At 36.7% G+C, this 14,787-nt stretch overlaps 1 protein-coding gene across 2 annotated transcripts; it reads left to right on the top strand.

Moving 5' to 3' along the window:
* The first annotated feature begins 22 nt into the window (after window positions 1–22).
* dmap1 (DNA methyltransferase 1 associated protein 1) lies at window positions 23–7,827 on the top strand. Of its 2 annotated transcripts, XR_006155325.1 has the most exons (12): window positions 23–184; window positions 546–650; window positions 788–879; window positions 3,355–3,553; window positions 3,701–3,859; window positions 3,973–4,140; window positions 4,591–4,776; window positions 5,010–5,081; window positions 5,634–5,706; window positions 6,477–6,763; window positions 7,147–7,257; window positions 7,442–7,827. XR_006155325.1 is itself a non-coding variant. In XM_042728932.1 (11 exons), the coding sequence occupies exons 2-11, from the start codon at window positions 555–557 to the stop codon at window positions 7,204–7,206; spliced, it is 1,392 nt and encodes a 463-aa protein (XP_042584866.1). In that variant the 5' UTR covers window positions 23–184; window positions 546–554; the 3' UTR covers window positions 7,207–7,827. The 2 variants fall into 2 exon arrangements, 1 of the variants encoding a protein (XP_042584866.1); XM_042728932.1 differs by having other exon boundaries at window positions 7,147–7,827.
* Window positions 7,828–14,787: the final 6,960 nt, after the last annotated feature.

The raw sequence follows: 14,787 nt of genomic DNA, 5'->3' as shown, positions 1-14,787 counted from the left end.
TCTTCCTTTTGTCCGATAGGTGGCAACCGTTTGCAAGAGTGTGTCAAGACGCACAGAGAACTGGAGCTAACCATCGAAGAGGAGATCTGCATCCGCCGTTGAATATAGCATTTCGGCTATAACTGTCCCGTAAATAAAGACTAGCATATATTTTAGATAATCAGACTATCCGTATTTTTATCAGGTAAGATCAAACGTTATTTTAAATACAATTATAGTTCATAAATGCAGTTCTAAAAATACTATACACGCTCAATGCGGTTCCCGACTGTCAGGTAACGTTAGCATGTAAGCCCATTGATTCCGAGTTCATTAGCGCTTCGTTTATTAGCTATGGTTTATGTCTTTATCTTCTACTTGCTCAAACAGACCCAGCAGACAATTTTGAACCTTTAACCCTGATGTATTTTCTGTGTTAGAGTATAACGACTATCAGATGTACGTTAGTTCAGTGAATAGTTCATATTCAAAAGCAAACCAAACACTTCATTGTATTTGTATATTATAGTGCACCTCTTTGCTTATCATTTTGTCTAAACTATTAGTCCCTCGCCATGGCGACCGGTGCTGATGTAAGGGATATTCTGGAGCTGGCAGGAGGAGACGATTCAGGTCCCATCAGCAAGAAGGACATCATCAACTCAGACAAGGTAACCTGCCACAGAGGAGAACCAACACCACTGGGCTTTTGACTGTAGATGGAGCTTTAAAATGGGTTTTATATTTTACTGTGACACGTTTTGGCTTTGTATTATTGAGACAATTTTTATTCTGTTTGTTGTTGTAGAAAAAAGCCAAGAAAGTGACAGAGACATTAACCTTCAAGAGACCAGAAGGAATGCACAGAGAAGTTTATGCCCTGCTGTATTCAGACAAAAAGTAAGTTGGCTTTCTCTGCTCAGCCTTTTTACCTCGCTGCTTTATTGCAACTATTATTATTACGTATTTGCATTGCCTTCTAAAAATGATTCCTATGACTAATGGCATATAATTTTGCTATTTGAACTGATCATTCTTTGAAATCAGTAAAATGAGTAGAAAAAAAGAATAACATGTTTTGTTGTATTAGTTGTACAGCAAATAGGTTTGTATGAGTTAAAGCAACACTATGTATCTTTTTCTGTTCAAAATTTGCTAAATGTATATAATGAGCGAGTACATCATAAATTCATCTACCAAACCGCCTTTTTGTCTTATCCCAAATCACTACGATACGTTTATAATAAGTGATTATTTTTGGACTATTGTAGCCTGTTGGGGTCGTCACCGCTGCGGAATAACACATACCTGCGTGAATCGCCATAGACATAAACTTGGAGAAGTAGCTTCCGGTTACAGCGGTTCTCAATTCCAGTCCTCGCGCCCCCACCCAGCTCTGCATATTTCGCACGTCTCTCTGTGTTAACAAACCTGATTCAGATAACCAGCTCATTAGAAGTGAGCTCCGTGCATGAACTGTGTTCCCATTGACATGCTCCCTACACAGTGTTCATTGCTTCCCTACTCCCAGAGCAGGGGGAATCTGTTAAGTTTACTTCACTTCGGAACATTCATTCACGGATTAGGTCTTCGCAACGTCTTCACAAGTATACCTCTGTAAATAAATACAATTTAAATTCACGTCTCGCACGCTTCAATGCACTTTGAATGGAACATATATGTTTGCTTCGAACTGGAATCATGGCGAAATATCCTGAGATGTCCACTTCACAGGGCACTTACGTTCGAATAGAACAAAAGTCTGAAGCGATAAGAGAGACATACAAATAGGGCTGGGAATCGATTCCAAAAAGAATTGATTCCTCGATTCCGAGGGGAGTCGACTCCTCATTCAGAGTCTTTTTCAGTTCAACAAAGCTTATCTATGGGAGTCTCTCAAACGGAAGGCTACATCCGACAAAGGCTGCACACATTTAAATTCACGAAAAAAAAACCCAGAAAGAAAACAAGTCGGTACTGATCAATTAAATTTTAGGACGTAGCCTTCCGTTTCAGAAGCACAGTTCACCAAAGCCATAATTACAACAGTTGTGAGATAAAAGATTATTTTCAATTTTATATACATATATATATATATATATAAAACGATTTAGAGGTTATTTTACGGTAGAACTGGCTTGTCCACAATTTTGAGCGGTTCATGACAAAATAGATCATGACGTCATTGAGGGTCTTGATCTTATTACCATCTAAAATACTATTTTTTTTTAAAACATTTCTATCAGCCAATGATAATTATAAAAGGACACGTCACGAGCATAGATCAGTGGCCGAGAGCGCGTCTGATTGACAAATAAACCATAAGTTCTGGTTATTTTGTTTCAGTGTACAGTTTGTTAATATTGTGCAAAGTATACAAAGTAAACTTCATCATTCAGCTGAACTGTGCATTTTAACCATTTTGCATTTATTTAAGTCCTGGACGTTCATGTCTTTATTTAAACTCATGCGATAAACGCATGTCCCTGCTGAGCTGGGCTCCTGACTAATTTCACGGGCAAAGCTGAAAAAAAAGCATTATACGACCGATCCTGTAGTCATCATGGTGAGATTAGGTTCCTTTATTCTAAAAAAAACAAAAAAACAAACAAGAATTGGAAAAGAATCGAAAACAACAGTGAGGAATCGATTCTTGGAATTCCCATCAATTCCAGGACCAGGAATTGGAATCAGAATCGATTCCAAAAACTGTGGAATCGAACAGCCCTAAATACAAAATTTGCAGAGCAGGGGGCGCGAGGACTAGAATTGAGAACCGCTGGGCTAGAATGTTCTTCCGCGAGATGCGTGCAGTTCTGTTTAATAACTGCTAGAGCGCCAAAACTTACATAGTGCTGCTTTAATAGCTCTCATGAGATTTTATTATATATTACATTTATTATATATGATTATATGGTCACATTTGACCAATTGAATATATCCTTGCTGTATAAAAATATTAATTTGTTTAAAAAAAAACTTACTGACCCCAAAGTTCTTAACAATAATGGGTATATATATATAATAACAGCCCTAAATACAAAATATATATATAGAAACTAGAATTGAGAATATATATATATATTAACCGCTAGATCATAGGTGCTTATATTATATTTATTATATATATATATATATATCTATATATAATCTATATACTATCTTATAGTGTATGCTGCCTTTGGACATTGATACTGTGGGACTAGTTAAAATGTTGGCAGGTGGAAGTAAAATTTTGAGCTATTAGTTTGACCAATCCAGCATAAACAAAACACTTCTATTGTTGAGCCCTGTATGCTACCTTTAGATGTTGATACTGTAACACTGAAAAGTGACAGCATATAATTAACTTTTGTATTTTTTCGCTTCTTTCAGTCGGGATGCCCCTCCCCTGTTACCGAGTGATACTACGCAAGGCTACCGGACAGTGAAAGCAAAACTTGGCTGTAAGAAGGTGCGGCCCTGGAAGTGGATGCCCTTTTCCAATACAGCCAGAAAAGATGGTGCCATCTTCCATCACTGGAGACGTGCAGCAGAGGAAGGAAAGGACTACCCATTTGCTCGCTTCAACAAGGTAGGAAAGAGAGGGTCATACTGAACAGAGTAGCAGAAAATAAAAAATGGCATTGATTGAGGAGAGAAGAGATAATGCAGTGTTCTTGTTTTGAAATTGAAATTCATGTAATTGCATGTTGCTAAAAAATATTATTTCTGTTTCAAGACTGTGCAGGTGCCTGTGTACTCAGAGCAGGAGTATCAGATGTATCTTCATGATGATGGATGGACGAAAGCTGAAACGGATCACCTGTTCGACTTGTGCAAACGTTTCGACCTGCGGTTTATTGTTATCCATGATCGCTATGATCACCAGCAGTATAGAGTAAGTTCCTCATAAAGATTCAGCATTGTACTGAACATAAAGTAACTAGACTATGCTACAGTTTACTTTATTCTAATCACATTTTTTCACTGGTTTCATTGATATTGTTGTAGAAGCGCTCTGTGGAGGATCTTAAGGAGCGTTATTACAGCGTTTGTGGCAAACTGACAAAAGTTCGGGCAGGAACAGGGACAGAGCCTAAGATCTACATATTTGATGCTGGTCATGAGAGACGCAGGAAAGAGCAGCTCGAGAGACTTTTCAGCCGCACTCCAGAGCAGGTGAGACCAACACTGATCTTTTTCATTCTACATAACAATTATTGCAACAGTGATGCAGTGTTTTCACACAGGATTTTGTGAGACTGTGGGGGGTTGGAAGAAACATTTATGCATTTTAAATTTAAATCCATCAATCTGGTGCACTTTGAGAGCTCCCACCAATTTTCAGTGTTTATTAGAATATAATAATTTTGGTATTATTATTATTATTATTATTATCATCCCTTAACACAAATATATTAGTATTGTAATACAACTGTATCATCAAATAAATATAAATAAAAATGTTATTTTACTTTTCAGTAAAATCTTGGTGGAAAACTGCAGTTTCTGTAAATAATGCTGGCAATTAATGGGACACAGTTGAGATACTGGTGTGTAAGTTCGTTATATCTGATGAGGACAAGCTTGATCTCATTTAGACAATGTGCTTCTTTTTCCTTCCTGTAGGTGGCAGAGGAGGAATACCTGATCCAGGAGCTGAGGAAGATTGAGACACGCAAAAAGGAGCGTGAAAAGAAGGCCCAGGACCTCCAGAAGCTCATTACAGCGGCTGACACGACGACAGAGATGCGCAGAGCTGAACGTAAAGCCACCAAGAAGAAGCTGCCGCAGAAACGAGAGACTGAAAAACCTGTAATTATCTCTTTATTTACACCTCAAACTGTCTAAATTCAATTTTTTTAACCTGTCTGTGATAAGTAATAGCGGAAATGGGGAAAATTGATGGAGGAAAAAAAAATATTTTCAATAGTGATCATTCTAATTTTGCACTTTCTTTGCAAAATGTGAAAAAAATAAAAAATCTGTAAACTTTAATACTTTCTAGCACTTGCTCCTCTAATGCCCTCTCATCTGTCCAATGGCAGGCTGTTCCTGAAACCGCAGGCATAAAATTCCCAGACTTCAAATCTGCTGGTGTTTCACTACGGAGTCAGAGAGTAAGATCAACTTACACGCTTCAACAAAACTGACCCCTGATCCATTTCTTAATATACGATCTATGCAGGATATTATGATACATCCCTCTTCGCTGCAGGGGCCTGTGTCTAACAACTCCCCCATCATCAACCAGTAGATTAATTAACAAAACAATAATAAGAATAATAAACTAACAAAAAGAAATTCATCCCAATTAAAGAGTAATGAAGGGAGGTCGCTCTATATAAAACACATTAAGGATAGTACTGGGGTAGTGTATGACTCAGATGTGGCTGGTCATCTGTTAGTCAGACTTGGGTGCATAAACATGTTTTGATCTGCCCTCTCTGAAGTGCATTTCAGGGGTATTATGAATGAAAGATGACCCCATTTTTATTCCATTGCTCCCAAGTTTTTTTTTTTTTACCATGTAGCCATCTGAGATTAAAGGTGTTAATGTTCCAGCTAGAGTTCCAACACCTCATGGATTAAGACACAAGTACACAAGCACAACTTATGTTTACTGAAAGTTTATTTGTAGATTTTGTTAACTAATAAATTTGTGTGCATAGATGAAGCTGCCCAGCTCAGTTGGTCAGAAGAAAATAAAAGCAATTGAACAGATCCTGACGGAACAAGGAGTGGGTTAGTAGCATTTTATATAAGCATTTCTTCAGTGTTCTGACTTCCTGCCTATCATATGGTTCTAGTGAATGGTAATAAAGAGGTTTAATAATTTCAATTATAATTAAAGTGATTCATTTAGAAAAAAATGTTAAAATATTGATTTTGCTTGCATATGATGAAATTTTCTTTCTTGTTCAAAAACATAAATTTCTTTAAAAAAAAACATAACGTTTTTTAAAGTTTTTTTTTTAGCTCAATTGCTGAAAATCACATTAAATAGTATAGATATTGAGACTTTTGAATGGGGTTTATTAATGATTTTTTTAAAGAATAATAAGAATTATATGGACTTTTCACTTAAAATAACTTTGAAAATAATAAATACTGAATTTAACCACATTGGACAAATCAGTATAAACAAACAATCATATAAATACAAATAAAAAAAAACATTGACTTTGACTAATCAGTGCTCATGCTGTATATATTTAAACTCAGCTAAATAAAAACAGAATTATTCAGTTCAGACTTTAAACTCAGGTAAAATATGACTTATTTTGCCATGGTCCAGACAACACTTGCATAGAATAAAATTAAAGATTGATCATGGACTTTTTAGAATCAGTATTGGGATTGTGAAAGGAGAAATTCTTTACCCAGGTGTAGTGTTCTTCAGCTAAACCTTCTAAAATCAATTCTTGGAAACAAAAAAGATAACTACAAGTTCTAAACACAGAATTTGCTTTGAACCATCTCATAACATATCCCCTTTTTCCTTTCCTCGACAGACCTCAACCCAATGCCCACAGAGGAGATTGTGCAGATGTTTAATGAACTTCGCAGCGACCTGGTCCTGGTGTATGAGTTGAAGCAGGCCTGCAGTAACTGTGAGTACGAACAGCAGATGTTGCGGCACCGCTATGATGCTCTGCTAAAAGCAGGGGGCGCCGTCACACCACAGAGCGAGAGCGGTGGAGCACCTGACAGTCAATCTTGGCCCAGCGTTGATGACATCAAAATCGAAGCCAAAGAGCAGATAATTGATGTGGTTGGAGCTCCACTCACGCCAAATTCGGTGAGTTTTCAGAGGGAAGTTCATGTCTGTAAATTACCATGACATGAAATTATTTGTTTGGTAATTCATATGATAGAACTACTTTAGTGATAGACCTCAGCAGGCATCATCATGCAATTTGATCTCCTTTTAAACATTAGAAATATTTATTTGAATATTTGAAACCTAAATTCAATTGTTTTCATATTGTTTTTTTTTTTCATATGTATTTTTACATAATCGTTTTTAATTATACCTTGTCTACCTTGATGTATTGATTTAAAGCATACTTTTTTCAGAATTATAAAAGAATCATTTTTTATTGAATTAATGAATGTGATTTAAAATGAAAATAAAATCTTTCATAAAATTCTATTTCAACATGTTTTCCTCTCTTTTCACAGCGTAAACGCAGAGAATCTGCCTCGAGTTCCTCATCTATCAAGAAGGTGAAGAAACCATGACATACATGATTTAGTAAACTCAGTTGGACATTTTTGGAAGAGGATAGAGAGGTTTGTGGAGCTTCTTTAAGTGATTGCCTGCTTCAGGGTCAGAGGGTGAGGTTGTGGTTGTAGGTCATCTGTTATCTGCTCTTTTGATGACCGCTGTCTCTGTTAATGTATTCAACACAATGACTACCCTCTCTGTCCACCGCTCCTCAATCCCAACTGCTTCCCTCCTCTCTCCATTCTCCAGACCAAACCTCTACCATGACACAGACCACCCTTGACAACCTATTCCATTATAGCACCTCTTCTGTCCAACCAGGCAGCCCAAACCCAGATGAACTGTAAATTGGCAAAGAGAGCTAATCGGCACATGACAAAACAGAAGCTAGTAGACAGAAAAAAGAGAAGTCTGCTTGTCTGTCTGAAATGAATGTATGCTGGACAGATGGTATGCGTGAGCCTGATTTGCCTGTTTTCACCTGCAATCCTGCGTTTTCTCAGAAGAGCCAGAGTGTCACCTATCTCAAACAGATGCTCTTGTATGTTGAGCTTGTTACCTGTAAAATGTCCTTGTGTTTAATAAATGTTTTTTCGAAGCCTTGCATTCAAAGTTAAATGCAAGGAAAAAAATTATATTTTGTATTCTATCACTGGTTATCATCTACGAGGTAGAATATAAATATCCTGTAATGATTCAGTGCTGTAATATGATTGCTATTTCGGTTATGGACTGGTTTAGATAAAAAAAAAAATGTAGTTGTAAAAACACTAAAATCCAAGGTAAAATTTTTACCATCATTTGATATTGAAGCTGAAAGCGTTAACTAAACACACCCATGCGTTGTTTGTTCCGTGACATTCGTGTATTTCGCTTCGCATTTGTGAGGCGCTCGGTGCGTTTTAAATTAGCTGTCAAGCGCGCGCATCAATAACGTGAACGGCGCGAGCTCTGCTGCTCGTCATCGCCACTTCATGAATTCGTCGCGATAAAGACACCTCCAGTAAATTCATTACAGTATTGAACATGACAGAGAACATTTATAATTTACATGCCAACCCCGCAAACCCGTGATAAATTTATTCGAGACAGTTAAAGAGCGGTAGTGAGCCTCTCAACTGAGGCAGAAGTAGCGTAACAGAAGACCTTCTGACTTTAAGGTTTGCTATTAAAGTAGCCTGTATTTTATATGACAAATTTATTTTTATTTAGAAGGTAACACCTCGTTTATCTGTAGTTGGAAATATATTTTATTAAAATGTATGTATAATTTGAGTTAAAAAGCGATTAACACCAAGGACAACTGTAACGCTTTAATATTTGTTTAATATGCTATAATTATGAAAATGAGTGCGTTTATACCACATTTATCACGAAAAATAAAACTAAAAAGCTTTAACAGTCGTATATAATTTTGTATTAAATAGGCTATGGAAGTCCACAGAGAAACGATTTTGTTGGAATCACTTGCAAAATGATTTTGGCTTTCAGGAGGCCCGTTCTCACCAACAATGGTAAGAATATTTCTCTTTGATAACTATATTAGCTTACACAGCAATTGATGGTGTGTAGTTCCGTCGTTTTAAATGTCTAGGTTCTTTGAAATCTGGATTCTGATTGGCTGTCAGTGTTTTATCGTGTTCTGAAAGTGATTCCAACTGAACTACATCGTTCCTGTGTATCATTATCGTTGTTCCTGTGGTGTGGACTTGTTCTCATATAGTACCTGTCGTTGTGAGACACACGTTATAAATTTACGCAATTTCACACAAACTGTAATGTATGTTACTCAATATTATCAGTGTGCTATTTTAATATCATATACACAATAAGTAATTATGGACAAAATTCAGAAACAGAGTAAGTAATTAGTTTCAGCAAGTTTTAATTATTTTACAAGCTCCCTTAACATTGTTTTAAATATGAGGTAAGTGGTAGTGTCCACTGGAAAAGAATGAATCCTCTTTATCTTTCTTGTCTGACTTTAGATAATAAAGCGGTTAACATGGTACCTGCGGAAAGCTAGCAGCTGTGATCTGTTGAGAGAAAAGAAAGTGAAAAACAGTGGTAAAATTGATTCTTGGTGTCTATATTTCATGTTGGAAATTGGCTCGTAAATCCCGACGTATGATCTATGGTGGCCATCCTTGGGAAAAAAAATCAGTAAGTGTGTAATTTCTCCCTTGACAGAACACAGCCGAAAGATGATCCTTCTTTTCCCCTCTCTCTCTTCCTCTATGTTTCTTTTCATGACTTTGTGATGGCTCCATCTCATTACAGCAAATCCATTTATCAAACGTGTTACTAAGCAAATCTCATTCCAAAATTCTGAATAGGCATTTGTGTCATTCTCAGATGAGGATGAAGGTCATGTGAGCAGTCTCATGTCTTTCCTCTTATGCTTTTCATGTTTATTTTTTGTCTTGAGTGCAGGGTGAATGGCTTGCATTCATGTTAATGTGACTTTGGGAGCCCAAACAGGGTCATTGCATTGCTACCCATGTGAAAATGTAAATGGCTGAGCATTCCTCCTCAGTGGGACACCAGACGTAAGGGGATGGAGAGGTAAAAGGCATCGGGCAGAACCCTGGCGGAGTGGTTTATTATCCCGACGAAGAAGTGATGGTGTGAAACGAGAGCTCTTTATCAGAGGCACTGGAGTGGAGGAGAGCTTTTTAATCATGGCCTAAGAGGGGTGAAGGGTTTTTATCATAATTGAAGTCTTTCCAGGGCTAATTGTGGCTATACGTCATTGTCTGAGAGCACGCCTAGAAGCAGATGCGGTAGGGATATGATGGAGAAGAGTTAGTCAAGAAAAAGACGACTTGAGGTCTGTCATCAAGGGAGCGAGGCTTCATACAGTTTTCATCACTCTATCAAAATGCATAGATCTCCATCACAGTCAGATGATGATAATGAGCTTTCATTGAACTCCACAGTAAATGTTCTGAAAGGGTGAAACTCGTTTAAAAATCTAGAAAAAAACGCACATTAACATTACTTTTTTTTTTAATATCAAAAAACATCAAATCATAACCAATAAACAACAAAGACGATGAAATTCTTTATTTGAGTTACAGTGGAGTTTGCTGACTTCAGATTTGATAATCAGTAGTGGACGTCTGCAGGTAAAGGTCAGTGTATCTCATTTCAACTTCCTTTTACCTATTAGATGAGGTTACTGTCCCATTCACCCGTTAGTACTTATGCTCACGGCCAGTTTTAACCACCCCAGACTGCTTTGGACAATGTTTCATTATCAATGCCCTTAAGATGGTTAGAAAAGGTTGTTAAATGGGGACACTTTGTGTCTCTCTGGAGAAAACTCATTGTTCACTCAGTAGGACACCTTGGTAAGAGGGGGAAATGTAACTGGGGACAGACATAATACACTTTTCTAGAATATACTGCAGAAACATTTACATTTGTGATTTACTGAATGCAGCTTGTTAACTTTTTAATTGTATTATAAGGGCAAGTGTGTGGTAAGGGTTTTTTTTTTTTTTTTTTTTAGAAATAAATACTTAAATTCAGCAAGGATGCATTAAATTTATCATTTAAATTTAAGTTAAAGTATGACATTTATAATGTTATAAAAGGTTTCCAATAATAAGAAATGTTTCTTGTGGGCCAAATCAGTCTATTAATGATTTCTGAAGAATCATGTAACACTGAGGACTGGAGTAATAACTGCAGAAAATTCAGCTTTGCCATCACAGTAATACATAACATTTTAAAATATATTAAAATAGAAAAAAAAGTTACTTTAAATTGTAATAATATCTCACAGTATTACGGTTTAACTGAATTTTTGATAAAATAGATGCAGCCTTGGTGAACATAAGAGACATCTTTCAAAAACATTTAAAAAAATACTTTCTTCCCGCAATCTTATCAATGGTAGTCTATATATTGTATAATATATACTAGGGATGCATACTTTATCACACATTTATATTAAATATTTTATTTACAATATATAAAATATTAATTGGTTATTTAGTTTTGGGTTATTTAGTTTATAATGTGTTGAAATCATTTTGGCTATTATTTTTTTTAATTTATTTAGGCATAATAGAATTTTATATATACTTATGAAAATAATTATGGTCACATCTAATGAATATATGTAACAAGATCCTTATCCTTTAGAAAGTATTAAGTATGAAGGAAATGCTTTTGAAGTGACATTGACAAGCTTTTACTCACACTGTTAAGTAAAACATTGTTTAGTGCACTGAGAGAAAGCTGTTTCTGTCCCATCTATAGCAGCCAAGCCAATGAACCAGATGGCTGTGAGCAAGACAGAGAGTAGTTATTCTGCTCCATCCCTTTGACCAGCACTGCCTCAATTATCAGACTGACGTTTCATTAGCTCCAGCAGCTGATGCCACAGCGGAGGAGCACTGAAGTGTGGTGAGAAGAAGTGAAGGTAAAAATGACTCATGCTAGTTGCTAACCTAGGCTGCTAATTTTAGGAACCATTATATTAAATCCCAAAAATGCCTAAGCCAGGGTTACATTTGCTATCAAAGCCTGTGAAAATTTAGTTGTTGGTTGAAACAGGCTTTGCGTGTGTACTCTGAGAGAGGTTATTGCAGGGCTAAGCCCAGGGAAAGTGGCAGATTTAAAGGATTCAACCCCAAGATGCTGCTGAGCTATCACGGATGACAGGCCTCTTCCTCTGCTGTCAATTTCAGCGAGAGATTAAACCCAAGAATAAAGCTTGGACCATAAAATTTGCAAGACTTTGGTACCTCTTGTCAAGACTTTGTCATATCTCTGAACCAACATTTGAATTTCACTTTTGAGTCCAGTGATATTGATTGCTTTTCTATCTATAAACAGATTGTTGTTGACATGGCCTCGGGTGAGCGAGGCAGACTTATCAATTCACTAAAGGCACTAAAGTGTCATCTTCAGTCCTTCCCAATGTGAGAAAATCAATACGTTCAGCTGGAATCCTGAGCAGACGGGTTAATTACAGCTCAGGGTGCTTGTAGAAAGACAAGATGCTTTGGGAATGCATGTCAGATTGGTTGGATTCATTCAGTGTGTGCATGTTTGGGATAAGGTTGTGTTTAAAGCATCTTTATAATAGTTAACAAGGCAAACCTTATTTGAATGTATGCTTACATAGGATAAAAAAATTATGGTTTAAAAAAGCTGAAATTATGGCATATTAAGTCATAATTATGAAAAAAAAATAGTGAAAAATCAATTAGAAAATTAAAGGGGACACTTTTTAAAATTATTGCTTTTTATCTCACAATTTAGATTTTTTAATGTCTTAATTGTGGCATTTAAATATCATAATTGTTTTATTTTTATAATGTCAATCTTAATATTTTGACTTAGTATGTCATAATCTCATTATTATAATTATAATTATTGTCTCATAATTTCGACTTATGATTTATTTTTTAATGTGGCATAAATGGCTTTCCATAGAAACCTCATCAGCAAGTCTTCATCTTTACCATTCACAGTCCATTATTAAGCTATTACAAAATGATCACAAAATAAGGATATAATTTGCAATTTTCATATTTTTGAATATTTGACTTGTATTGAATGAGGGCAGAGAAGAGAATTAGAGCTTTAAGAAAGGCTCATAAAGTCTTATTAAGACAGATCTGGAATTGGTTTAATGATGTCTAATAGAGGGCGCAATCACACATTTAATGCAAAGATCCCTTTTGGCACAGTGCATAGAAATGAGTCAATTACGAATTCATTAGCGGCGCAGACAGACTAAGTGTAGTGTGAATTGCATGAAGTGTTTGTCTTGATAGCAATGTTTAAAAAGCTACTAATAAAAACTATTTAAACTGCCTAAATGCACAGTTTAGAAAGCAGGATGTTCGGGATAGTTCACCTAAAAATGAAAATACTGTCATCATTTACTCACCCTGTATGACATATATTTCTTCTGCAAAACGTATATATATACAATTTTTTTTTGGGGGGGGTTAACTATTTCTTTAATACACTCAAAATTTTCCAGAAGTGATATCATATTTCTCTCACATCTAACAGTTCTCTGGTGGGCAGCAGGAGCTACAAATAGACCAGTTTTCCTGTTTTGAAGAGTGCAATGTGTTTTGTGTGCTTTAAAAGAGCTTTCAGGTCAGATGTTTCCCTCTCTTTTCTCATTCTTTGTCACTTTTTCTATTCCTTTCTCACCGCCCCTCCCCTGCCTTCTCGCGCTGTCACCCTTTACGCTGTCCGACGGCGGCGCACACAATTACAGGCTCTGATTGCTATCAACCAAGGTTGGGGGGCTTACAAATTAGGGGATAAATAGGATTTCCTACATGCTGGATGGCAAAGGCCAGGGAATGGTAATGAAAAACTATACATCACAATCAGCACGACAATCCTATTCATGCAGCCAGGCATTACACTCACTCTTTATAATAATAGCCAAATGACAGTCACGGCCGTAAGGCAGCAGCGAGACGCTCCCCATAAGCATCTCCCATCTGAACAACATCTATGCTCAGGCTTTATTGTTATGCCGTGGTGTGATGTCATTTGCACGCTTTTTGAGAGAACTTGATTTATTTCTTCATTGTTATATCCCTTGAGTTTATGGGAGGGCTTTTTCACTCTTTCTGTGAAACCAGCTTGTGGTTTATTGAAATATAGCTGGATTTGAGCTGGATTTTTATGATTTAGGACTGTTAAAAAATGTGTCTTGTCTCCTCAGGAGAAGGAATATTGCCGTGTGGCTATTTAAGGTTAAAGTCTGTTTCATTTATAAACATTTTGAGTTCTTGTTTGTCACACAGATGCATGCTTATACCCTAAAACACAGAAAGTGTGACAATATAGAAAAAGTTAACTTTTTACACTGTTCTGCACATCTCCTATGGCTTATTTTAAGCTTCAATTTGCATTGCAGAGCCCTAAACTTAACAGACAGAGAAAGAAAAGTTAACCACTCTTGTTTCTCTGTCACTCTGGCTGAGGGACAGACATTCTCGAGTAGATGAAGACTCATTTACTTCCACAATCAGTCGCAGAAGGGCCATTCCGTCCCACAAAACACACGCGCACACTCATTCTCGCACACAGAGGTTGTCAGACTGCTGTAGGACTGAATCCACAGACCCACTCAGACCACAATTACTTGCGTTATAATGAGAAACTCGAGTCTGCCCACTTCAGTATCGGACTGCCACTAGGAGGAGATGGAGTCAATTAGAATGCATTGCACTGACAATGCAAACTCATTCACTTAGCCTGCCTATTGACAACCTATCATGGCATCCCTCAGAGAGGATATTGCAGTAATTGGCTCTATTTTTATTTTTGGTAGTCAGTGGTCTAAGAAGCATCACAAAATGTTTTCTGCTCAGGACATCTCCTCAAACTTGTGTAGTTTTTCTCGACTTGTGATTTGGTGAAGATTTCTAGCTTCACAAGCCACTCTGAATCTGTTTTAGTTGACTGGGTTTTCCTATGGTCTGCAGTATTACTGAGTATTAATTGTAGCTAGTTTAGATGAATACCCTGTGTTTAATGGCATTCTAAACGGGATTCTAGACTGGTGTTTCTCATCCTTTTTGACTCCATGACACTCCATTGTA

Source organism: Cyprinus carpio, chromosome B8 (assembly GCF_018340385.1).
Source record: "Cyprinus carpio isolate SPL01 chromosome B8, ASM1834038v1, whole genome shotgun sequence".
In the NCBI taxonomy this organism is placed as follows: Eukaryota; Metazoa; Chordata; class Actinopteri; order Cypriniformes; family Cyprinidae; genus Cyprinus; species Cyprinus carpio.
The sequence above is the reverse complement of the archived record's forward strand: the minus strand, read 5'-3'. Positions and strand labels throughout refer to the sequence as shown.